This window comes from Heterodontus francisci, chromosome 9, assembly GCF_036365525.1.
Source record: "Heterodontus francisci isolate sHetFra1 chromosome 9, sHetFra1.hap1, whole genome shotgun sequence".
Lineage (NCBI taxonomy): Eukaryota > Metazoa > Chordata > Chondrichthyes > Heterodontiformes > Heterodontidae > Heterodontus > Heterodontus francisci.
In genome coordinates this window covers 73,551,627-73,577,735 of record NC_090379.1, presented here as the reverse complement: position 1 = coordinate 73,577,735, position 26,109 = coordinate 73,551,627, and the positions used below count along the sequence as shown (strand labels likewise).

The 26,109-nt window shown below is 44.1% G+C and overlaps 1 protein-coding gene across 2 annotated transcripts in view; it reads right to left on the bottom strand.

Annotated features, from left to right (window-relative positions):
- Positions 1-26,109, bottom strand: part of egln3 (egl-9 family hypoxia-inducible factor 3) — a 46,196-nt gene that overhangs the window by 5,051 nt on the left and 15,036 nt on the right. For both annotated transcript variants that reach the window (XM_068039324.1, XM_068039326.1), the window contains exon 2: positions 176-295. In XM_068039324.1, the coding sequence (XP_067895425.1) occupies positions 176-295 (120 nt within the window). The remainder of the gene's footprint in view (positions 1-175; positions 296-26,109) is intronic.

Below are 26,109 nucleotides of genomic sequence, written 5' to 3'. Positions count from 1 at the left end.
GGCAATAATCAGTGGAACAATATAAACATTTATTTAATATCAGAAAAATATTATTTATATGTCAGTGTCTTTTAAAAGTGTTCTCTCATAATACAAATACAAAAGAAAGCCATAAACAGACTTTCAAGAAATCTGCTTTAAACTATTTCCTGAAGAGGAAAGGAATATTTCATACCTTTGCATCCCAATTTTTATTCAGGTAATAAATACATGTCACACAACGACCATCACCAGTTGGGTTGTCAACATGCCGAACATACCCTGTTCCATTCCCTGGGTAGCAGGCTACCATTGCCTGAAAAGGGAAGAGAAAAAGTTTATTTGCAAGCAATGTTTCTTCATTTATTAGTTTTAGGTAAGCCAGCAACAATGCATGGTTAGAATCATGGAACAGTTATAGTACAGGTGGCCATTCGGCCCATCATGTCTGTGCCAGCTCTCTGCAAGAGCAAATCAGCTAGTCCCACTCCCCTGCCCTTTCCCTGTGGCCTTGCAAATGTTGCCTCTTCAGGTGCTTATCCAATTCCCTTGTGGAAGCTACAATTGAATCTGCCTCCACCATGCTCTCAGGCACTGCACACCAGATCCTAACCACTTGCTTCATAAAAACGTTTTTCCTCAAGTTGCCATCAGTTCTTTTGCCAATCTCCTTAAATCAGTATCCTCTGGCTCTCTACCTTCCGCCAATGGGAACAGTTATCTGTCGAGACCCCTCATGATTTTTTAGCACCTTTATCAGATCTCCTCTCAGCCTTCTCCTTCTTGGAGAACAACCCCAACTTCTCCATTCTATCCACATAACTCATCCCTGGAACCATTCTCATGAATCTTCTGCACTCTCTAAGCCTTCACATCCTTCCTCACGTGCGGCGTCCAGAATTGGACATAATACTCCCAATTAAGGCCAAACCAGTGTTTTGTAAAGATTCATCATAACTTCCTTGATTTTGTATTCTATGCCTCTATTTATAAAGTCCAGGATCCCGTATCCCTTTTTAACCATTTTCTCAACCTGCCCTGCCACCTTCAATGATTTGTACACATATACTCCCAGGTCTTTGTTCCTGCATCCCCTTTAGAAATGTATGCTTTATTTTATATTGCCTCTCCTCATTCTTCCTACCAAAATGTATCACTTCACATTTCTCTGCATTAAATTTCATGTGCCTGCCCATTCCACCAGCCTGTATGTTATCAAAGTCCATCACTATGCTCCTTACAGTTCACAGTACTTCCAAATTTAGTGTCATCTGCAAATTTTGAAATTGTGTTCTGTACACCCAAGACTAGATCATTAATGCATATCAAGAAAAGCAGTGGTGCTAGTACTGTCCCCTGTGGAACCACTCCGGTCTGAAAAACAACAGTTCGCCACTACTATCTGTTTCCTATCACTCAGCTAACTTCTTATCCATACTGCTACTTTACTTTCTATTCCCTGTGCTTCAGGTTTGCTGGTAAGCCCATTATGTGGTGCGTTATCAAATGCCTTTTGGAAGCCCTTATACACTGCATGAACTGCATTACCCTAATCAACCATCTGTGTTACCTCATGAAAAAACTCAATCAAATTAGTTAAACATAATTTGCCTTTAACAAATCTGTGCTAGCTTTCCTTAATTAATCCACATTGTCCCAAGTTAAGACTGTTAATTTTGATCTGGATTAAGTTTTCCCACCACCGAGGTTAAACTGACTGGCCTGTGGTTGCTGGGTTTAGCCTTGCACCTTTGTTTTTGAATAAGGGCATAACATTTGCAATTCTCCAGCCCTCTGACATCATCCCCAATCCAAGGAGGATTGGAAGATTGTGATCAGTTCTTTCTTTTGGGCCTCCTTATCTCGAGAGACAATGGATACGCGCCTGGAGGTGGTCAGTGGTTTGTGAAGCAGCGCCTGGAGTGGCTATAAAGGCCAATTCTGGAGTGACAGGCTCTTCCACAGGTGCTGCAGAGAAATTTGTTTGTCGGGGCTGTTGCACAGTTGGCTCTCCCCTTGCGCCTCTGTCTTTTTTCCTGCCAACTACTAAGTCTCTTCGACTCGCCACAATTTAGCCCTGTCTTTATGGCTGCCCGCCAGCTCTGGCGAATGCTTGCAACTGACTCTCACGACTTGTGATCAATGTCACACGATTTCATGTCGCGTTTGCAGACGTCTTTATAGCGGAGACATGGACGGCCGGTGGGTCTGATACCAGTGGCAAGCTCGCTGTACAATGTGTCTTTGGGGATCCTGCCATCTTCCATGCGGCTCACATGGCCAAGCCATCTCAAGCGCCGCTGACTCAGTAGTGTGTATAAGCTGGGGGTGTTGGCCGCTTCAAGGACTTCTGTGTTGGAGATATAGTCCTGCCACCTGATGCCAAGTATTCTCCGAAGGCAGCGAAGATGGAATGAATTGAGACGTCGCTCTTGGCTGGCATACGTTGTCCAGGCCTCGCTGCCGTAGAGCAAGGTACTGAGGACACAGGCCTGATACACTCGGACTTTTGTGTTCCGTGTCAGTGCGCCATTTTCCCACACTCTCTTGGCCAGTCTGGACATAGCAGTGGAAGCCTTACCCATGCGCTTGTTGATTTCTGCATCTAGAGACAGGTTACTGGTGATAGTTGAGCCTAGGTAGGTGAACTCTTGAACCACTTCCAGAGCGTGGTCGCCAATATTGATGGATGGAGCATTTCTGACGTCCTGCCCCATGATGTTCGTTTTCTTGAGGCTGATGGTTAGGCCAAATTCATTGCAGGCAGCCGCAAACCTGTCGATGAGACTCTGCAGGCACTCTTCAGTGTGAGATGTTAAAGCAGCATCGTCAGCAAAGAGGAGTTCTCTGATGAGGACTTTCCGTACTTTGGACTTCGCTCTTAGACAGGCAAGGTTGTACAACCTGCCCCCTGATCTTGTGTGGAGGAAAATTCCTTCTTCAGAGGATTTGAACGCATGTGAAAGCAGCAGGGAGAAGAAAATCCCAAAAAGTGTGGGTGCGAGAACACAGCCCTGTTTCACACCACTCAGGATAGGAAAGGGCTCTGATGAGGAGCCACCATGTTGAATTGTGCCTTTCATATTGTCATGGAATGAGGTGATGATACTTAGTAGCTTTGGTGGATATCCGATCTTTTCTAGTAGTCTGAAGAGACCACGTCTGCTGACGAGGTCAAAGGCTTTGGTGAGATCAATGAAAGCAATGTAGAGGGGCATCTGTTGTTCACGGCATTTCTCCTGTATCTGACGAAGGGAGAACAGCATGTCAATGGTCGATCTCTCTGCATGAAAGCCACACTGTGCCTCAGGGTAGACGCGCTCGGCCAGCTTCTGGAGCCTGTTCAGAGTACCTCCATAATTTCCACCCTTGCGTCCCCCAGCATCCTCAGATTCATCCCATCCAGTCTTGGTGACTTAACGACTTTATGTACAGCCAGCCTTTCTAATACCTCCTCTTTATCAATTTTTAGCCCATCCAGTATGTCAACTACCTCCTCTTTCTCTGACAGCATCTTCTTCCTTTCTAGTATCTCAGCCATGTCCTCTGCCTCCATGCATAGATCCTCTTTTTGGTCCCTAACCAACTCCACCCCTCTTACTGTGCTTTTACTATTTATATGGAACGTCAGAACTATGTGTCCTGGCCATTGATTCTCTAGCCAGCGGAAAAGCCCCTGGGAAGGACGGCATTACCCCTGAAATCATGAAGAGTGTCAAGCCTGCTATACTTTCAGCACTGTACGAACTGCTTTGCCTGTACTGGGACGAGGGAGCTGTACCACAGGACATGCGCGATGCCAATATCATCACCCTCTATAAGAACAAGGGTGACCGTGGTGACTGCAACAACTACCATGGAATCTCCCTGCTCAGAATAGTGGGGAAGGTCTTCGCTCGAGTCGTTTTAAACAGCGTGTCTACCGTGAGGCACAGAGTGGCTTTCAAGCAGAGAGATCCACCATTGACATGCTGTTCTCCCTTCGCCAGCTACAGGAGAAATGCAGTGAACAACAGATGTCCCTCGACGTTGCTTTCATTGATCTCACCAAAGCCTTTGACCTCGTCAGCAGACGTGGTCTTTTCAGACTACTAGAAAAGATCGGATGCCCACCAAAGCTACTAAGTATCATCACCTCATTCCATGACAATATGAAAGGCACAATTCAGCATAGCGGCGCCTCATCAGACCCCTTGCCTATCCTGAGTGGCGTGAAACAGGGCTGTGTTCTCGCACCTACACTGTTGGGGATCTTCTTCTCCCTGCTGCTTTCACATGCGTTCAAGTCTTCAGAAGAAGTAATTTTCCTCCACACAAGATCAGGTGGCAGGCTGTTCAACCTTGCCCGTCTAAGAGCGAAGACCAAAGTACGGAAAGTCCTCATTAGAGAACTTCTCTTTGCTGACGATGCTGCATTAACATCTCACACTGAAGAGTGTCTGCAGAGACTCAGACAGGATTGCGGCTGCCTGCACCGAATGTGGCATAACCATCAGCCTCAAGAAAACGAACATCATGGGACAGGATGTCAGAAATGCCCCACCCATAAATATCAACAATCACACTCTGGAAGTGGTTCAAGAGTTCACCTACCTAGGCTCAACTATCACCAGTAACCTGTCTCTCGACGCAGAATTCAACAAGCGCATGGGAAAGGCTTCCTCTGCTATGTCCAGACTGGCCAAGAGAGTGTGGGAAAATGGCGCACTGACACAGAACACAAAAGTCCAAGTGTATCAAGCCCGTGTCCTCAGTACCTTGCTCTACGGCAGCGAGGCCTGGACAACGTACGTCAGCCAAGCGCGACGTCTCAATTCATTCCACCTTCGCTGCCTCCGGAGAATCCTTGGCATCAGGTGGCAGGACCGTATCTCCAACACAGAAGTCCTCGAGGCGGTCAACATCCCCAGCATATACACCCTACTAAGCCAGCAGCGCCTGTGATGGCTTGGCCATGTGAGCCGCATGGAAGATGGCAGGATTCCCAAGGACACATTGTACAGCGAGCTCGTCACTGGTATCAGACCCACCGGCCGTCCTTGTCTCCGCTTTAAAGACGTCTGCAAACGCGACATGAAGTCCTGTGACATTGATCACAAGTCGTGGGAGTCAGTTGCCAGTGATCGCCAGAGCTGGCGGGCAGCCATAAAGGCGGGGCTAAAGCGTGGCGAGTTGAAGAGACTTAGCAGTTGGCAGGAAAAAAAGACAGAAGCGCAAGGAGAAAGCCAACTGTGTAACAGCCCTGACAACCAATTTTTTCTGCAGCACCTGTGGAAGAGTCTGTCATTCTAGAATTGGCCTTTATAGCCACTCCAGGCGCTGCTTCACAAACCACTGACCACCTCCAGGCGCTTACCCATTGTCTCTCGAGACAAGGAGGCCAAAGAGACTATTTATATGCTGATGGAAGACTTTTGGATTCTCTTTGTTAGTTACCAGTCTCTTTTCATACTTTCTCTTTGCTTCTTTCACTTTTTCAATTCCCTTCTGAACTTTCTATATTCAGCCTGGTTCTCACTTGTATTATCATCTGATATCTGCAATACACACCCTTTTTCTGCTTCATCTTATTCCATCTCTTTCGTCATCCAGTGAGCTCTGGCTCTGGTTGCCCTACCTTTCCCCCTCATGGGAACATACTTCAACTGTAAATGAACCATCTCTTTAAAGATAGCCCATTGTTCCTTTAGTTTTGTCTGCCAATTTTTGATTGCATGTCATGAAGCAGGTTATGTACTTTGTGATCACCACCAATGCCAAATTAATCCCATGACTTATTCAGATCGCATACGTTTTAAAATTAAATTTGTTTGGCATTAGTAGTTTTTTCCTGTAAGACTTGTCAGAACTGAAGCTGTTCGAATTGAAATATCAGCCAATCTTGGTTTTCTACACTCTATAATTTTGCTATTGGGTTATGTTTGTGGCCATTTTTTTCAAATAGATTTGAAATCAGTATTGAAAAAAAAAAGTAAACACTCAAATATTGAAGTTTTCATAGGACAAAGGGAATGAAATGTAAAAGGAACAGTTTTATGATTGACTTTGTGTCCTGGTATAAAGATCTAGAAGCAATCTTGTGAGCAAAGTCATAAGGTGCTGCGTAGAGGAAATAAAATGTAAGAAAGCATGGGACGTGCAAAAAAAGTAAGGAATTTTTGTTTAAATTATGTACAAGAAACCAACCCTTCATTTGTAACAGTAATGCAGAACATTTGCTATGAATAGTGAGGAAAAAGTACCAGGAGAATGAGGTGTCAACTTGCCATCGGGTTAAAGAGGAAATAAGCACCAGTGCAAAAGATAGGGCTGGATTTTGTGCAGGAGGCGGTGCTCCTGGCACTGGGTGAAAAGTCAGGGGGAACCCAGCCTCTGCATTTTTACAGCCCCCAAAGCAACCCTCTGGTCTTTTGGGGGTCAGAAGTTAAGGAGGAGTGATCCCCGTCCCTTTAAGGACTTTTTCAGGACGGGAATCCAGCCTCCAAAAGCTGCCAGCCAATCACCGGGCCAGCAGTTCAGCAGTATCAGCAGTGCCACCGGGATCGGTGGCCACTGCCAGTACTGCAGAGACCTCGGACCCCAACCTAGTGATGGAACCCCAGAGAAGAAGTAGGTGAGGCGGGCTCACCGGGGCCAGACTGGAAGGCCCCGGTGAGGGTGGAGGGGGGGTGTTCGGTCCTGGGGGAAGGGGGTCCTGGGGGGGTGCAGTTGTTCCCAGTGAGGAACCTCCGTGGGCCACAAATTGCACATGAAGGAGGGACACACTCACCCCACCCCACCAAGCCTGCAGGGAGAGCGCCTCATTTTCCCCACTAGTAAGATTCCAGCAGCAGCAGGAAGAGGCCTTTATTTGGCCTCTGGGCGGGAAGGTAGACATCGGCCTATCCCGTCCCCGGGAGAATTGGAACCGGGAATCCCGGCGTTGGGTTCTGTGGCGGACAATTCTGTCCTGATTCTCTGGCGACCACCGCACTCACCACCGCCACAAAACCCACAAAAATCCAGCCCATAGCGTGCAAGAGAGTAAGCCATTTTGTCAATAGCAGGTAAATATTAACAGTGTGGATAGAGTGATATGGTGGAAGATGATGTCACTAAGTCTTCTGACTTGGCTGTTTCTGTTTTGCTGGGTTCCTGGAGATGCTGCTCAGCATGGCACAAGTTCCTTCTCTTTGGAGCCGAAGGTAATTATGTAAGAGATTTGCTGTTTCGTGTTCTTAGTTGCACATAAATAGAACAGAGGGTAATAAAGTAAGTGTAACTCAAAGTAATAAGATAGAACAATTGCAATTACCTCAAAGTTACCAAAAATGGCTCCAGATTCCTTGCACAAAAATAAGATGCAAATATATGCCTTTACTATAATTGTATCAAAACAGTTTAAGTCAGTCGTATCGGGCTGAATTTTATCAGCCCTCTAGGGACAGTAAGGGTGACATGGGGGCCTGTTAAATTGCAAGGGAAGGCGGGGGGTGGGGGGGGTGGAGTGCCCGTTGCCTTCCCGATGCCATTCAGTTTAGTCAGGGGCAAGAAAGGCCATCCTTGGGCTTCCCACCCAGAAAAAGTGACCGAGGCCCTTAAGTGGCCAGTAACATCGGGTGGCCTGTGTGGGAGGGGTAGGGGGACCCTCCTGCTTGCGCGATCTTTGGCGCACAGAGGGCCCCCCCATGCCCTCAACAATTCGCCCCTTATTGGGGCCTGCCTGACTGGTTCCAGCATGCCCATCCATCACTTAGCTCCTCTCCAGACCTCCATGGCTGCTCTGGGCCTCCTGCAGTACCAGCAGTGGCAAGTACTCCTGGTGGTGCTGCTGGGACTGCTAAGCTGCTGGCCCTGTGATTTGCTGGCAGCTCTTAGAGGTGGGATCACCGTCCTTAAAGATGGGGATCCTGGCACTAGGAAAATAATTGCCTCTGCCATAAAATGCAGCTGAGGGTCCCCAAAACAGCTGAGGTGGGGTTCCCCTCGCCTTTCTGGCCTGGTGTTGGGGAACCCCACGCTGCATAAAATTCACCCCATTGTTTCTAACCTTAGGTCAGTAATATCATAAAGAAAAAATATTTTTACATCCACCATAGTTAGATCAAGTCAAAATCAACTACTATATGACATGCCGTAGTCAAATTACTGCTCTCGGAACAAAGGAACAGGAGTAGGCCATTTAGCCCCTTGAGCATGTTGTGTATTCAATGAGACCATGCTGAGCTGCATGCATCTGCCTTTGTCCCATATCTTTTAATACCTTCGGTTAACAAAAATCTGTCAATCTCAAATTTAAAGTTTACAATTGATCTAGCATCAATTGCTATTTGCAGAGGAGAATTCGAAACATCTACCACCCTTTGCACAGAGAAGTATTTCCTAATTTCACTGCTGAAAGGTCTGGCTCTAATTTTTGGACTTTGGCCCCTAATCCTAAACTCCCCAACCAGCAGAAATAGTTTCCCTCGATCTACCCTATTTGTTCCCCTTAATATGTTGAAAACTTCAATCAAATGACCCCTTAACCTTCTACATTTCAGGGAATAAAACACTAGTTTGTGTAATTTCTCTTTGTATTTTAACCCTCTGAGTCAATGTATCATTCTGGTAAATCTAGTCTATACTCTATGTATCATTCTTAAAGTGTGGTGCCCAGAAGTGCTCACATTACTCCAGATGTGGTCTAACCTGGGGGCTTTGTATAGCTGAAGCATGACCTCTACCCTGACCTTTTTGATTATTTTCTGTACCTGTTCATGACATTTTAATGATCTCTGTACCTGGAACCCAAGTCTCTTTGGACCACTGTTTCCAGCTTTACACCATTTACAAAGTACCCTTTTCTATACTTTTAGATCCAAAGTGGATGACCTCATATTTGCCTACACTGAAATTCATTTGCCACAGTTTTGCACACTCACTTAATCCATAAATATCTATGTAATTTTATGCTTCCATCGACATTTCTTTGTCATCAACAAATTTGGATACGTGGTGTTCTAGGTCATCATCTGTTATTAATAAATACAGCGAATAGTCGGGACACCACTAGTCACATCCTGGCAATTAGAATACCTGTCATTATTCTTGTTTTCTGTCTCCTGCCACTCAGTCAATTTCCTAACCAGGTCAATAATTTGCCTTCAATTCCATAAGCTTCAACTTTAGCTAAACAGTCTCTTATGAAGGACTTTATCAAATGCCTTTTGGAAGTCCATATAAACAACATCCATAGATATTCCTCTGTCCATTATCTCAATGACCTCTTCAAAAAATTCAATCAGGTTTGTCAGGCATGACTTCTACACTTTGCAATTTCATGCTGGCCATGATGGGAGTTTGGGGGTGGGGGGGGGGGGGGGGGGTGGTGGTTGAAGGTCAAAGGCCTCACTGAGAAGGTTGTTGGGGGGAGGGCCCAATTGCAGAGGCTCCTCAGGCAGGCACATGGATCCAGGAGGTAAATGTGAAGGCACTTAGCTCCTGAATCCACCAAGTTCTCATCTTGAAGCTGCCAGGTTTCCCGAAAATCGGGAAACCCAGCCAACAGCAGTTACCTTTCAAAAGTAGAATGACAATGAGCCTTGCAGCCCCATTACCATATTTAAAGTTCCATCTGCCTCCTTGAATCGACTTGGTCGCCCGCCCAACTTCCAGCTTCAGTTAAAGTTGATAATGGGTGGGTTGGAAGTGGGTGTGGGACAGGAAACAGATTTCTGAGACTTTATGCTCTTTTTTTCAAGTTAAAATTTAACCCTAGTAATTTCCCGATAACAGATGTTTGGCTAACTTGTCTATAATTCCCTGGTTTCCCTCTCTCACCTTTCTTAAATAGCAGAGTGGCATGCACAATTTTCCAAACTACAGCAACTGTTCCTAACAACACAACAGTTCCCAAATCAAGATTATAGTCAGGGCATCTGCAATGTTGCCATCTAATTCCTTTAAAACCCTGGAATGGAAACCATCCGGTCTTGGGGATTTGTCACTCTTTAGTGCTATTATTTTCTTCATTACTTTTATTTTGCTTACATTAATTCTGGTGAGTCCCCGTCCCTGATTGAATATTCGTTTCTGTAAGATGTTCGGCATGCTATCCACTTACCTTATTGTAAATACTGGCACAAAGTAATTATTTAACATGTCCGCTATTTCCTTATTTTCATTGACAAGATGGCCATTACCAGTTTTCAAGTAGCCCTCTAAATGTCAGCCAACAAAATGGCTATGCTTTTCAATCATTTCCTGTACCTCCTGGTAATAAAGTACCTATCAGGTAGTCTGTATTGAACATAGTTTGCTGAAACTGGTACCTAGAATACTGCAAGAGTGTGGTGGAGGCTGATTAAATCGTGGATATGATGGCCCAAATGGCCTCCTTTGCTGTAACCATTTTATGATTCTATTCTATGATCCTATCTAGAAGCTAAACCATTAAATGTTAAACAACCTCAAAAAGGTAATTGGAAAAATACCTATTTTGTTTACTGCAACAGTTAAGTTTCACTTGTCTATGTACATTGAAAATAGGATTACTTAATACCTTACTAAAAGGACGCGAGAGAAATGATTACTAGGAATTGCATGTCAATGAACATCTGCTATAGGTCCAAATGCTCAGGCAGGTCAGAACTAATTGTAGTAACCACTGTTGGCTGAATCTGTTCAATCGATATAAAAACATTGCTTTATTGCAAGAATAAAAACATATTTAAGAGGGCTGAATTTTTCCAGCTCTCAGAGGTTTACTCCACGGAGCTGCTGCCATATTTAGCGCGGCGGCTCATTTAAATGGATGGGGCAGACCGCCTCCCCCGCCGATGATGTGAAGGGGGTGGGCGCTCCGTCCCCAGCAACAGCACCCAGCACCACTGCGCAGGTGCCATTTTTAAAGGGCTTCAATCCCTTCAACTTCATTTAAATTTTTAAAGTTGTATACATTTTAAAATTAAAGTAAAAAATTCACTAAAAGATTCAAGCCACTCTCCCATATCCCCAATGAATAATCAATTTATTAATTGCCCTCTTCCCCCACAAAAAAAACTTACCTTATGATCCCAACCTTTCCACCCCTACCCCCAAAGTTTATTACCTTTCACCTTCAACCCCTTCTCACCATTCTCTCCACCAATCGCGATTGATTTCCCTGCTTCCCCCTCCCAACCAGTGTGCTGCCTTCAGAGATCTGAAGGCGTGGGAGTCCCGGCAACCAGCCGGAATATGGCACAGGATGGTTGACAGGAGCAGGTAGGTAATTAATTCACTAATTTAAATATTTAAATCCTGCTTTCATCGCCGAGCGGCATGGGGGCCGCCATGAGGCCTCTCCACCGCCATTAATATGGGGGTGGGGCCTTCCTGGCGTCAAGGCCAGTGGGAGGCCTCTCCTGGAGAAATTGGGGGGGGGCAGTAAAATTCGCCCATGGGACTTGGCTGCTTTGACTTTAAGGTTTTAGAGTAGAATAAAAATTCTTCTCACTTTTGAACTACTCATGTCTATAACGTAGTGCAAGAATAATTTAAAGCTAACTAAGAATCGGCACACAATCTCGTGACACAAATGCAGTTAGCACTGGAAATGTAGGTCCTAATACATTTTACTTGGAGTTGCATCATCTCTAGTTGACTTATGACAAATTAAAAACCTACAAACAATACACCGGTAAGAGTTGTCTTTTACCAGGAATGAGGACCACCTTGAGTTTTAAGTGTAATTTGTGAAAGATCAAGTTATATATTCTACCCAACATATACTTAAGGACCTTCTAGCATAAAGCACAGGACTGGAATTGGTCACCCATCTGTCCTCTTGGCACAGTGTGTAGCCCAGAACAGACAATAAGTTGGAGCGGACAAGGAGGGAGAGGAAGTTTCTATCTTCAATAAAATAAACAGTCCAGTCGTAGATGATGGCTTTATCAGTAGCATGTGTCGGAGAGTGAAACTTAATAACTGAGCTGTGTTAAAGTAAAATCAGGAGATGAAATCATAATTAAAAGAATAGCCTTAACCTTAAAAAATTAGAGTTACACTAATTGAATCCAGCCGGCCAATTTAGGTTTCAGTAATGGTTTTCATAACTAGGCAATGAGAGGGCAAATCTTATCAGTAATTTGCTGTAATTTTCTCAGCTCAACTGAGATTACAAACCCCAACAAAGACAGATTTAGCATACGCTATATACAGCACACATTAAAAATAACATTGGAATTTTAACATGGTTTTACTTAAATGTATGGTTAAACTTTGGGTGGCTATCTATAGTTGTCAATGAGGAATTTACATCTAAAAACATTAAAATATATCTTAGAAAGCAATAAGTAGAAAACTACAGAAATGTATCATTGTCAAAATTGGTAGTTATACCTATTTAACCCAAGCTTATGAAAGATACATGAAAAATGTCTAGCTGCAAGACATTGAAATTTATTGAATGGCTCTACGAAATGGTTTGCTTAGTGTACCATGAGGTTGCAATAACATCTTGCCTCAAGTTAATACTACAAATATTGATCACACATCTGTTTGTAATTAAAGTTGTGCAAAAAATCAGTACATTATTTTCTTCATAGCTTAAGTGTTCCAATTCTTATCTTCTATTACTGACAAAGAACAGTTTCTATTGGCAAGTAAGCTGAATGGAATGAGGTCAGTGTTATGCTCTGCATAGATCTGCAAATACTTCATGCCTTAAGTGTACAGTGAAGTACGTGCTCATAGTCATGAACTGAAAGCCACAGCAGTTGCAAAACTATTGATTGCATTCCAATAATTTATACTGCAGCTTGGCTTTGCAAAGACAGACAGCACAGCTCAGGGACCAATCCATTACCATAATGTACAGACTTTACTGGTTTTGTTTTGAGGTGGCAAGTATTCAAAATACAAATAGAACCACTAAGCCACAAGAGAAGCTCTCTAGGAATAACAAATACCTGCTTGATATGGTCTGACAGTACTATCAGATTGCTAAGTACCATGTAATCCAGAGAGCTTCAATTAACTGCTACCAAATATATACCTAGCACCCCCATGTCAATATGATCCATATATCTGAATGTCCCATAATCAAAAATATACCTTAATGAGCAAAGTTATTTTAACCATTTTCCAAACGGCAGATTTTTTTTTTTTAAACAGAAATTGCTTTTTAAATAAATAATGTAATTTTATTATGATCGTATTTGCACATTATTACCTATGCAGGGTAACACCACATTCAGATTCCAAACCAAATGGGTATGGAAGTGCAGTGGCAATGTTACTGGATTAGTAATCTAGAGGCCTGGCTACTAATCAAGTGATTGTAAATTCAAATCCTACCATGGCAGTTTGAGAATTTGAATTCAGTTTAAAAAAAAATCTAGAAATTTAAAAAAAGCTGGTATCAGTAAAAGTGACCATGTTGTAAAAACTCAACTGATTCATTAATGTCCTTATCCAATCTGACCTAAATTTGACTCCAATCCCACACCAACATTTATTCTTAACTGCCTTCTGAAGTGACGTGGAAAGTAATTCATTTGTAACGGGGTAGGCAACAAAGGCTGCACTTGACAGTGACTCCCATATCCCAAGTGTGAATTAAAAGAAAAAAAATTAATAAAAGAATGTTATTAAATTCCTACCAAATCTCACCACATCAGAATTTTAAACAAATGTAAGATCACTAGATTGAGATCACCAAAACAAGAGGCCTCGGACTGATTTGACAGAGCTGTAAATCCATTCAGATACCAGCTTGCGTGGTGCATTAAGTTACTAGGAAATTTCCTGATTAAACTTGCAAACTAAAAGTTAATTTTATTAGGTGATTGATCCTGCAGCATAATATAAGCAATTAATGCTAATTACACCATACCATTTATTCCATTGTTGTTTTCTTATATATAAAATACAGGATTCCTAAAATTTAACATGATCCAACCACAAACTGCTGGTATGCATGAAATATATGGGCCTAGAAATAAGTACAAAATGCAACACGGCAAGTGGTGTGCGTATGCTTATTCCATGCAAGAAATGCAGCACCCACCATACTGGTAAAGGCTACTCCACAGGTGTCTAGGGCATATGCAAATAGGAGGCCTTATTCCTGTTTGAGGCCCCCTTCCAAAAATTTGGTTGGGCATAATTGCTGCTGGCCACCACTCATCAACCTGCCAACTTACCCCACCCCCAGACTCTCCCCTAATGGCCTCAGCTGCTTTTAGTGAGTTCAAGGCCAATTAGCTAAAGTCCAATTCAAAGAATATAAATAGACTTTTGTCACAATTTCAATTTATTAATGATGTGGAAATAGTCAGCCTGGGAATGCTGAGTTGCAAAAGTGATTTTAGCCTAATGGCTATTTATACAAATGTTGCTGTGCTTTGCAGTGATTTAAATGCTCACTGACATTCAACCTACATCATTATATCTATTTGGTTATTTCTTGACTAGACTGTCAGATAAGATGCTGTGCACTTTTGGACCAATATTTACTGTCAAACCTCACAGATGGATGATTTGAGTGAGGCACTGGAGAGTACCTGTGAACCTGCATCTCAGAAAGGAGTCGACACTTTAAAATAGGACAATAAAGGACAGAAATTTGCCGAGGAAAATTAAAATTGTGGTGGCAATGTGGAGTTTGCATACTGGAATTTAACCACTACCTCCTCTCCTAAATCATGTGATATATAAACCTAGATAAATCAAGAGTGAAATCTATAAACAAACACAGCAGCTTCCTACTACAAATCCCACTTGATCAGAGAAACCAAACTTCCTAGAAGTAATAAATGTCACCAGCTCAAGAATGAGATGTGATCAGCACTGGATGGAGGGAGCCTGCTCAGCCTATGAATAGCCTGTGAGTTCTTAGCTACAAATCCTATAAAAGTACAACTCGTAAATTGAACAAAGAATGAAGGTATCTATAAGTATTAAATCAGTGTACTTATGAATTGATGTTGGAATATAATTTATCAGTAGATGTAATTTGTAGCATATAATTTGCAAAGCAATCATGAAGAGAAATGTTTGGAAGCAAAATAGCTGCTTCCGGTGAGGTTTGGCTCACAGCCAACTGCGTGTTGATTTAACAACAGTGCTACGTGCAGAACGTGGACACATTGATAGTCAAACTCCAGTGAAGTGTTATTGTACAAGCAAACACCTCAATCAAAGCAGAACTTGATAGGGCAGTGCTGCAAATAAATAAAAGCGTGCCTATTCTGGGACTAGTTCATAGCAATTTTAAAGCCTCAGCAGTGAAATCAGGAAAAGCAATCAATCTTTATTTCCCTTCCTAAAACATAGTTTACATACTGTGATAAGAGTGCATGTTTTAAATCTAGTTTTCAGGAACCATTATTATACATTTTAAAAAAGCTGGTATCTCTTAAGGATCAGCAAAGGCTAATTAATTTAAATGGAAAAATCAGGCACTATGGGCCTGTAGTTTCCCAGTTAGTGTTTCCGGTGAGTGCTGTGCTTTGCCAGAAGTTCCCGATCACTGAACCAACCTTCTAGTTCCACTAACATGCTGATCTATACCAACACTTCTGTAGATACAATGCAGAATCACTCTGAATGGAGCATGTCTAAACTGCGTATCTAAATACCAGCTCAAAACAGGATGTTTTGAAGACGATTGTGTTTTTTTTTTTGCTGGGCTGCTAGTTTTGAGAATGACACAAATTTCGAAAAGATGTTTTATAAAACACATTCTATAAGGTCAGAATTTATCTCCTGATTAAAAGCATCAGTTCCAAATATGTATCCAAGTTATTCACATATCCAAATGTAATCGGATTGCAAGAGTTCAGATGAGTGTACTGAAATTAATGTTAACAGTCTAATTTAGATGATTCTTTTTATAATAGCATTACAATTGTACAGTTGGACATTTAACTAGGATTGACTTTGAAGCTGCTAAGGCAATGATTTTGTGCCTCGTGTTCATGAAACCATCCTAAATGCATGAAAGTGGTGGTTTTGAGCCACCAAATGCAGAGTCCCATATTCCTGGGAACACAAATGATTGATTATACGTCATTGAGCAGAAATCTGTCGTCATTCCTGGCAGATTTTGTAAGTTGAGCCAGAGTCCGCCCAGAACAACCCCAAATTGAGGGTGACCTGGATACACAGGTCCTTAAATTGGAGGGTTTTTTTGTTTCATGGGATATGGGAATCACTGGTAAGTCCAGCATTTGTTGCCCCTGAGAAAGTGGTGGTGAGCTACCTTGTAGAACCGCTGCAGTCCATCTGGTGCAGGTACACGCACAGTGCTGTTAGGGAGGAAGGTCCAGGATTTTTATCCAGCGACAATGAAGGGATGGCGTTATATTTCTAAGTCAGGATGGTGTGTGGCTTGGAGGGGACCTTGCAGATGGTGGTGTTCCCACGCGTCAGCTGCTCTTGTTCTTCTAGGTGGAAGAGGTCACGAGTTTGGAAGGGGAAGTGTGGAGAGTTGCTGCAGTGCATCTTGCATAGGGTAAACACTGCTGCCACTGTGTGTTGGTTGTGGAGGGAGTGAATGTTTAAGGTGGTGGATGGGGTGCCGATCAAATGGGCTGCTTTGTCCTGGATGGTGTCAAGCTTCCTGAGTGGTATTGGAGCTGCGCTCATTCAGGCAAGTGGAGAGTATTCCCTCACACTCCTGACTTGCGTCTTGTAGATGGTGGACAGGCTTTGGGGAGTCAGGAGGTGGGTTACTTGCCGCAGAATTCCCAGCCTCTGACCTTCTCGTAGTCAGTGTTTATGTGGCTGCTCCAGTTCAGTTTCTGGTCAACAGTAACCCCCAGGATATTGATAGCGGGGGATTCAGTGATAGTAATGCCATTGAATGTCAGGGAAGATGGTTAAATTCTCTCTTGTTGGAGAGGGTCATTGTCTGGCATTTGCCACGTATTAGCCCAAGCCTGAATGTTGTCCAGGTCTTGCTTTTTTAAAAACTCATTCATGGGATGTGTGCGTTGCTGACTAGGCCAGCATTTATTGCCCTTCCCTAATTGCCCTGGAGAAGGAGGTGGTGAGTTGCCTTCTTGAACCACTGCAGTCTTGGGGTTTAGGTACACCCACAGAGCTGTTAGGAAGAGAGTTCCAGGATTTTGACCCAGTGACAGTGAAGGAACAGCAATAGAGTTCCAAGTCAGGATGGTGTGTGGCTTGGAGGGGAACTTGCAGGTGGTGGTGTTCCCATGCATCTGTTGCCCTAGTCCTTCTAGGTGGTAGAGGTCGTGGGTTTGGAAGGTGCTGTCGAAGGAGTCTTGGTGAATTGCTGCAGTGCATAAGGACACGGACTGCTTTACTATCTGAGGAGTTGCGAATGGTACTGAACATTGTATAATCATCTGCGAACATCCCCACTTCTAACCATATGATGGTGGGAAGGTCATTGATGAAGCAGCTGAAGATGGTTGGGCTTCGGACACAACCTTGAGGAACTCCTGCAGTGATGTCCAGGGGCTGAGATGATTGCCTCCAACAGCCACAATCATTTTCCTTTTTCCTAGGCATGACTCCAACCAGTGGAGAGTTTTCCCCGATTCCCATTGACTTTAATTTGGCTTGGGCTTCTTGATGCCACACACGGTCAAATGCTGCCTTGATATCAAGGGCAATCACTCTCACCTCACCTCGAGTTCAGCTTTTTCATCCATGTTTGGACCAAGGCTGTAATGAGATTAGGAGCCAAGTGGCCCTGGCAGAACCCAAACTGTGCATCGGTAAGCAGGTTTTTAACTGTTTAATTGATGCTTGATAGCACTGAAGACGACATTTTCCGTCATTTTGCTGATGAGCAATAGTAGACTGATAGGGTGGCAATTGGCTGGATTGGATCGGTCCTGCTTTTTGTGGATAGGACCTACCTGGGCAATTTTCCACATGGTCAAGTAGATGCCCATGTTGTAGCAGTACTGGAACAGCTTGGCTAGGGGTGCGGCTAGTTCTGCAGCACAAGTCTTCAGTACTACAGCCGGGATGTTGTCAGGATCCAATGTCGTTGCAGTATCCAGTGGCTTCAGCCATTTCTTGATATCACGTGGAGTGAATCGAATTGGCTGAAGACTGGCATCTGTGATGCTGGAGACCTCAGGAGGAGGCCAAGATGGATCATCCACCCAGCACTTCTGGCTGAAGATGGTCACAAATGTTTCAGCCTTTTCTTTTGCACTGATGTGCTGGGCTTCCCCAACAGTGAGGATGGGGATATTTGTGGAGCCTGCTCCTCCTGTTAGTTGTTTAATTGTTCACCATTCACAATACGATGGGGCAAGACTGCAGAACTTTGACCTGATCCGTTGTTTGTGGGATCGCTTAGCACTGCCCATTGCACGCTGCTTCCGCTTGTTTGGCATGCAAGTAGTCCTGTGTTACAGTTTCACCAGGTTGGCACCTCATTTTTAGGTATGCCTGGTGCTGCTCCTGGCATGCTTTCCTGCTTTCTTCATTGAACCAGGATTGATCCCCTAGCTTAATGGTAATGGTAGCGTGAGGGATATGCCAGGTCATGAGTTTACAGATTGTGGTTGAATCCAATCTGCTGCTGGTCCACAGTGCCTCATGGATGCCCAGTTTTGAGCTGCCAGATCTGTACTGAATCTATTCCACTTAGCATGGCAGTAGTACCACACAACATGATGGAGGGTTTCCTCCGTGTGAAGACGGGACTTTGTTTTCACAAGGATTGTGTGGTGGTCGCTCCTATCAATATGGTCATTGACAGATGCATCTGCAACCATTAGATTGGTGAGGACAAGATCTAGTAGATTTTTCCCTCTTGTTTGTTGCCTCATCACCTGCTGCAGGTCCAGTATGGCAGATATGTCCTTCAGGACTCGGTCAGCTGGTCAGTAGTGGTGCTACCAAGCCACTCTTGTTAATGGACATTGAAGTCCCCCACCCAGAGTACATTCTGTATCCTTGCAACCCTCAGTGCTCTTCCAAGTGGTGTTTGACATGGAGGAGTACTGATTCATCAGCTGAGGGAGATTGGTAGATGGTAATCAGCAGGAGGTTTCCTTGCCCATGTTTGACCTGATGCCATGAGGACTCTGGTGGGTCTGTCCTGCCGGTGAGACAAGACATTCCCAGGAATAGTGATGGTGGTGTCTGGGATATTGGATGTAAGGTATGTTTCCATGAGTATGACTATGCCAGGCTGTTGCTGGACAAGTCTGTGGACAGCTCTCCCAATATTGGCACAAGCCCCCGGATGTTAGTAAGGAGGACTCTGGAGGGTCGACAGGGCTAGGTTTGCTGCTGTTGTTTCCGCTGCCTGGGTCGATGCCAGGTGTTTCACCAGTTTTATTCCTTTTCAACTGTGTAGCGGTTTTGTACAACTGAGTGGCTTGCTAGGCCATTTCAGGGGCCAGTTAAGAGTCAAACACATTGCTGTGGATCTGGAGTCATATGTAGACCAGACCAGGTAAGGGCGGCAGATTACCTTCCCTAAAGGATGTTGGTGAACTAGGTGGGTTTTTTACAATAATCGATGGTAGTTTCATGGTCATTATTACTGAGACTAGCTTTCAATTCCATATTTTTTATTAATTAATTGAATTTTATTAATAAATTTGAACTTAAATTCCACCAGCTGCCGTGGTAGCATTTGAACCGGTGTCCCCAGTGTATTAGCCTGGGTCTCTGGATTACTCATCGTGACTATGCCACTAAACTTTGCAAGGGTGAAACTTCTGCCCAACTTTAAAAAGCCATCAATGTTAGGGGTGGGGGGGGGGGGGGGAAAGGAGGAGAGTTCCTACTCCAGACCCTCAGTCAGGACCCACTGTACAATTGGAGCAGGCAGGGCTGGTCTCACACTATGAACCCGGGCAAAAGTGGGGCTCGCTTAAGGGTCCAGCAAAGATCAGGACCTGGAACCCTGGAGATGAGGAATCCAGTTTTTTTTTTGAGTTATGGTTTTTCTGATGCTGAGGGGATGTAGTAGGAAATCAGCATCCTTCCTAGGCCAATTACCACTGGAGTTTCTCAGGTATGCTTACTGAACAGTAGCGTAGATTTCCTGCCAAGCCACCGAAACCCCACTCCTCCCCCAACCCTGCAGGCTACGAGCATTAAGCCAGCCACACTTTCTAAGGTCAGCGTGATTTATATAATTCAAGCAAGGTCCAGGTGTGGGAAATGCTTCTGAATGGCAGCTTGCCATTGGAGGTAGAAAATAGGCATGCTGTTACAAACTGTAAACACGATCCTTCTTAATAGGCTCTTTGTTGGTAATGACAACAATCCATTGCATAGATTGTCCGAAAGATCTACGGCAAAATGTACACCCTCACATTTGCATATACTGACGCAGAAGTATTCTTACAGGAAGTCAGAGACAGGAGGGAGGCATTATTTGGAATGGAAAATGGAAGGTGCTATTAAAGGGCAATTCAGAGATAATGGTGAGAGTTGGCCAGGCCAATAAGTATGATCTCTATCATCTGTTATGAAAGTACTATTTTTTTATTTTTGTGAGGACTTGTGTTTTAAAATTGTGGAAATGGATTCCTTTGGAGGACTGACCTGATGCCATAGATGCTGGACTTTTTTTTTAAAAAAAGTGACTGGAAGGACGTTGGGTCTTTGTTTAAAAACACTTACTGGAAGTCACATGTCTTCAGCTAAGTAAACAGCAGGTGCCTTCTGACTATGGGAGTTGTTTATGGAGAAGTGACATGTCAAGATTTATGGTGGCCCAGAGTTGGTTACGATTTGGCTTGTTTTGAGTCGTCATTTGGGAGTCAGCCTGCTAAAAGAGGAGACCAGTTCAGCCTTTCGCCATCTCTGAGAAACTGAGAATCCAGTGTGTGATAGCTGAAACCCTTGATGCCACATTTCTCCTGGAAAGCCTGCCAAACTAATCCTTGACATTGCCAGAAGAGAACTGCTCCAAAATGATCCCAGGGACAGCTATCGACGCGTATTTGGGATGCCAGAAAAGGGACAACTCATATCATTCCATATCTTATTCTTTTCCTTCAAGAATTAACAAGTATTTGGCTAAAGTATTTTTTGTGTCTTTCTTGTAAAAAGATCGCTGCAGAGAAAATTCTTTATTTTTTCTTTAACCGGTATGCGTGTGTTGGGCTAAGTTATAAGGGAACTTTTATATTTCAATCTGTGGGTTAATGCTTTATATCTTTACTGAATAAGTCTTGTTTTATAAAAAAATAATTTTGTTGTTTATTAAAGAAACCTGGTTGATGGATTTTATTCTGAAATAAAAAGAGTATATAATTGGCCGTATAGGTAACTGGGTAAACATTTAAATATATCTTGTGACCTGTGGAGAAGTGGAACTAGAGAAAGACAGTGTCCCCCTCTTGCCCGGTCATAACACACCCCCACATACTGCAAGGAGAAGCTTAATGATCTTATCCGGTCAAGGAAGCTCCCAGAAGTCAGCTATGCTTTCTTGAGATACACTCTACTAAGCATGTCTGCAACTTACAATAACCGTCTTGCATACTCTGAAAAAGTGATTCAATTGCTTACCATCAACGTCCAGCAGCAGTATGGTACTCTTTACCACCCCAGCATTCACGTAGATGTGTTCCTCCACTCACAGTTGTACACACACTGCCCCAAGTTTCACTTGGAATCTAACTAATTGGGATTCAACCAGTCACCCCTCCCCATTACTGCTTGCATGCAAACTCTTTTACATGCTTCTCATGGTATCCCAAGGAAATTCTCTTTTTTTTTTAAAAAGGAGAACACAACCCTTAACAATTTGATCATGGATCCCGAAAGTTGAAGATTATTCTCTAAGAGAAAGGAGCCTTATGGATCCTAAGCAGAATGATCATCAAGGGTATTGACAAAGGCATGTGCTAACTGAGGGTTTGTCAGAACATTTGCTTTGCCTAATATATCCTTAATTCATTTTCAGTGAACTATATCATGAAAGCCTTATGTAACGCCTATGATTGAAAATGACATGAGCTCAGTTCCTCAGGAAATCATTCCTCTCTTCCTCTTCTCCCCTGCTAGAATTTCCACATCACAGAGGAAGACAAAGATCTGTCAGTATCTGGTGATGCAGCACTTTGCAGCATACATCTTTACTCATTCTATCTTTTCCAAACACCAACCCAGAGATATATACTCTAGGAGAGTTAGATAGTGAAAAAGAGTAGTGTGTGTGCTGTGCTAAATACAGAACATGAGTGAGGAGTGGCACAAGCGGGACAATATTGCTGGCCAAGGGGCCATACGGATCTACAACGTACATGCTCTGCCTTTAAAAGAGCAATGTAGTCACTGGGGTCCAGATTGGACAATATACTTAGATGGAGGATTAGATCAGCAGCACTTACAGCATACTGGAGGACCATTTCAAAGCAGTGCAGTCTCTCATGGAGTATATGGCAGTTCCAGGAATATCTGTAGCAGAGGTTATTAGAGGCAGCACAGTTAGCGCATGGCGCAGCGGTTAGCACCGCAGCCTCACAGCTCCAGCGACCTGGGTTCAATTCTGGGTACTGCCTGTGCGGAGTTTGCAAGTTCTCCCTGTGACTGCGTGGGTTTTCGCCGGGTGCTCCGGTTTCCTTCCACAGCCAAAGACTTGCAGGTTGATAGGTAAATTGGCCATTATAAATTGCCCCTAGTATAGGTAGGTGGTAGGGGAATTGTGAGGATGTGGTAGGAATATGGGATTAATGTAGGATTAGTATAAATGGGTGGTTGATTGCCGGCACAGACACGGTGGGCCGAAGGGCCTGTTTCAGTGCTATATCTCCAAATAAATAAAATAAATAGAGGCCCCACATGTAGCTTTTGCTTCCTGAGCTGATGGTAAGACTGTTGCCATAGAGGTCTTGTGTGCCAGATTAGAAAGGATTGTCTCTGGTTTGGGCACTTTTGGCAACTGGAGTTAAGCAGCACATTAGGACCATTGGATCTACTTTCTCACAGTGGGTCAGCATAGTGGTAATGTTATTGGACTAGTAATGCAGAGGCCCTGACGAAGGCAGCTGGTGGAATCTAAATTCAATGAATTAATAAATCTGGAATTAATAGCTAGTCTCAGTAATGGTGATCATGTAACTACCAGATTGTCGTAAAAATCCATCTGATTCACTAATGTCCTTTTAGAGAAGGAAATTTGCCATCCTACGTGTGACTCCAGATCCACAGCAATGTGGCTGACTCTTAAATGGCCTCTGAAATGGCCTAACAAGCCACCATATTGCTACAGAATACTCAAAAAATAAAACCGGATAGAGATACAGCATCAACCTGGACATCAGAAACAGCAACAGCACAACCTGCCCAGTTGATCCTGCAAAGTCCTCCTTACTAACATCTGGGGACTTGTGCCAAAATTGGGGGAGCTGTCCCACAGATGAGTCATGCAACAGCCTGACATAGTCATACTCGCCGAATCATACCTTACAGCCTATGTCCCAGACTCCTTCATCACCAGAAGTGGCGGCACAGTGATACAGTCGGGAGGGTGTTGCCTTGGGAGTCCTCAACATTGACTCCGGACCCCATGGAGTCTCATGGCATCAGGTCAAACACAGGCAAGGAAACTTCCTGCTGCCCAGGCCCAGATGAGATATACCCCAGGCTGTTATGTGAGGCAAGGGAGGAGATAGCAGGGGCTCTGACACAAATTTTCAAATCCTCTCTGGCCAGAGGAGAGGTACCAGAGGACTGGAGGACAGCAAATGTGGTACCATTATTCAAGAAGGGTAGCAGGGACAAACCTGGTAATTACAGGCCAGTGAGTCTAACATCAGTGGTAGGGAAACTATGGGAAAAAATTCTGAGGGACAGGATTAATCTCCACTTGGAGAAGCAGGGATAGTCAGCATGGCTTTGTCAGGGGGAGATCATGTCCAACAAACTTGATTGAATTTTTCAAGGAGGTGACTAGATGTGTAGATGAGGGTAAGGCAGTTGATATAGTCTACATGGACGTCAGTAAGGCTCCCACATGGGAGACTGGTTAAGAAGGTAAGAGCCCATGGGATAGAGGACAATTTGGCAAATTGGATCCAAAATTGGCTTAGTGACAGGAAGCAGAGGGTGATGGTCGAGGGTTGTTTTTGCGAGTGGAAGCCTATGACCAGTGGAGTACCGCAGGGATCGGTGCTGGGACCCTTGCTGTTTGTAGTGTACATTAATGATTTAGACATGAATATAGGAGGTATGATCAGTAAGTTCGCAGATGACACAAAAATTGGTGGTGTCGTAAATAGTGAGGAGGAAAGCCTTAGGTTACAGGATGATATAGATGGTCCGGTAAATGGGCAGAGCAGTGGCAAATGGAATTTAATCCCGAGAAGTGTGAGATGATGCATTTTGGGAGGACTAACAAGGCAAGAATATACAATGGATGGTAGGACCCTAGGAAGTACAGAGGGTCAGAGGGACCTTGGTGTATTTGTCCACAGATCACTGGAGGCAGCAGCACAGGTAGATAAGGTGGTTAGGAAAGCATATGGGATATTTGCCTTTATTAGCCGAGGCGTAGAATGCAAGAGCAGGGAGGTTATGATGGAGCTGTATAAAACGCTAGTTAGGCTACAGCTGGAGTACTGTGTACAGTTCTGGTCACCGCACTATAGGAAGGATGCGATTACACTGGAGAGGGTGCAGAGGAGATTCACCAGGATGTTGCCTGGGCTGGAGTATTACAGCTATGAAGAGAGACTGGATAGGCTAAGGTTGTTTCCCTTTGAGCAGAGAGGGCTGAGGGGGCACCTGATTGAGGTATACAAAATTATGAGGGGCATTGATAGGACAGATAGGAAGAAACTTTTTCCCTTAGCGGAGGGAGTCAATAACCAGGGGGCACAGATTTAAGGTAAGGGGCAGGAGGTTTAGAGGGGATTTCAGGAAAAACTTTTTCACCTAGAGGGTGGTTGGAATCTGGGACACACTACCTGAAATGATGGTAGAGGCAGGAACCCTCATAACATTGAAGAAGTATTTAGATGAGCACTTGAAACGCCATAGCAGACAAGGCTACGGGCCAAGTGCTGGAAAATGGGATTAGAATAGACAAGTGCTTGATGGCCAGCACACACACGATGGGCTGAAGGGCCTGTTTCTGTGCTGTATAACTCTTATCACTATGACTGTTATCACTATGAGTCTATGGCACTATCACCGTGCCAAATGGGATAGATTCAGTACAGATCCAGCAGCTCAAAACTGGGCATCCATGAGGCACTGTGGGCCATCAGCATCAGCAGGATTGTATTCAACTACAATCTGTAACCTTATGGCCCGGCAGTTACCTTACTCTACCAGTACCATCAAGCCAGGGAATCAACCCTGGTTCAATAAGTTGTGCAGGACAGCATGCCAGGAGCAGCACAGACATACCTAAAAATGATGTGCCAACCTGGTGAAGCTACAACACAGGACGACATGCATACTAAACAGCGGAGGCAGCATGCGATAGATAGACCTAAGCGATCCCATAACCAATGGACCAGATCAAAGCTCTACAGTTCTGTCACCTCCACTCGTGAATGGTGGTGGAAAATAAAAAACCAACTGGAGGAGAAGGCTCCACAAACATCCCCATCCTCAATGATGAGGGAACCCAACACTTTTCAGTGCAAAAGGCAAGGCTGATGCATTTGCAATTACCTTCAGCCAGAAGTGCCGAGTGGATGATCCATCTCAGCCTTGTCTTGAGGTCCCCAGCATCAAAGATCCCAGTCTTCAGCCAATTCGATTCACTCCACATGATATCAAGAAATGGCTGAAGGCACTGGATACAGCAAATGCTATGGGACCTGACAACACCCCGGTAGAATACTGAAGACTTGTGCTGCAGAACTAGCTGTGCCCCGAGCCAGGTTGTGCAGTACAGCTACAACACTGGCATCTACCCAACAATGTGGAAAATTACTCAGGTTTGTCCTATCCACAAAAAGCAGGACAAATCCAATTCTGCCAATTACCATCCCATCAGTCTACTCTCAATCATCAGCAAAGCGATGGAAGGTGTTGTCGACAGTGCAATCAAGCAGTACTTACACAGCAAAAGCCTGCTCACCAATGATGGTTATGGTTGTTGGAGGCCAGACATCTAAGCCCGAGGATATCACTGCAGCAGTTCCTCAGGGTAGTGTCCTAGGCCCAACCACCTTCAGCTGCTTCATCAATGACCTTCCCTCCATCTTG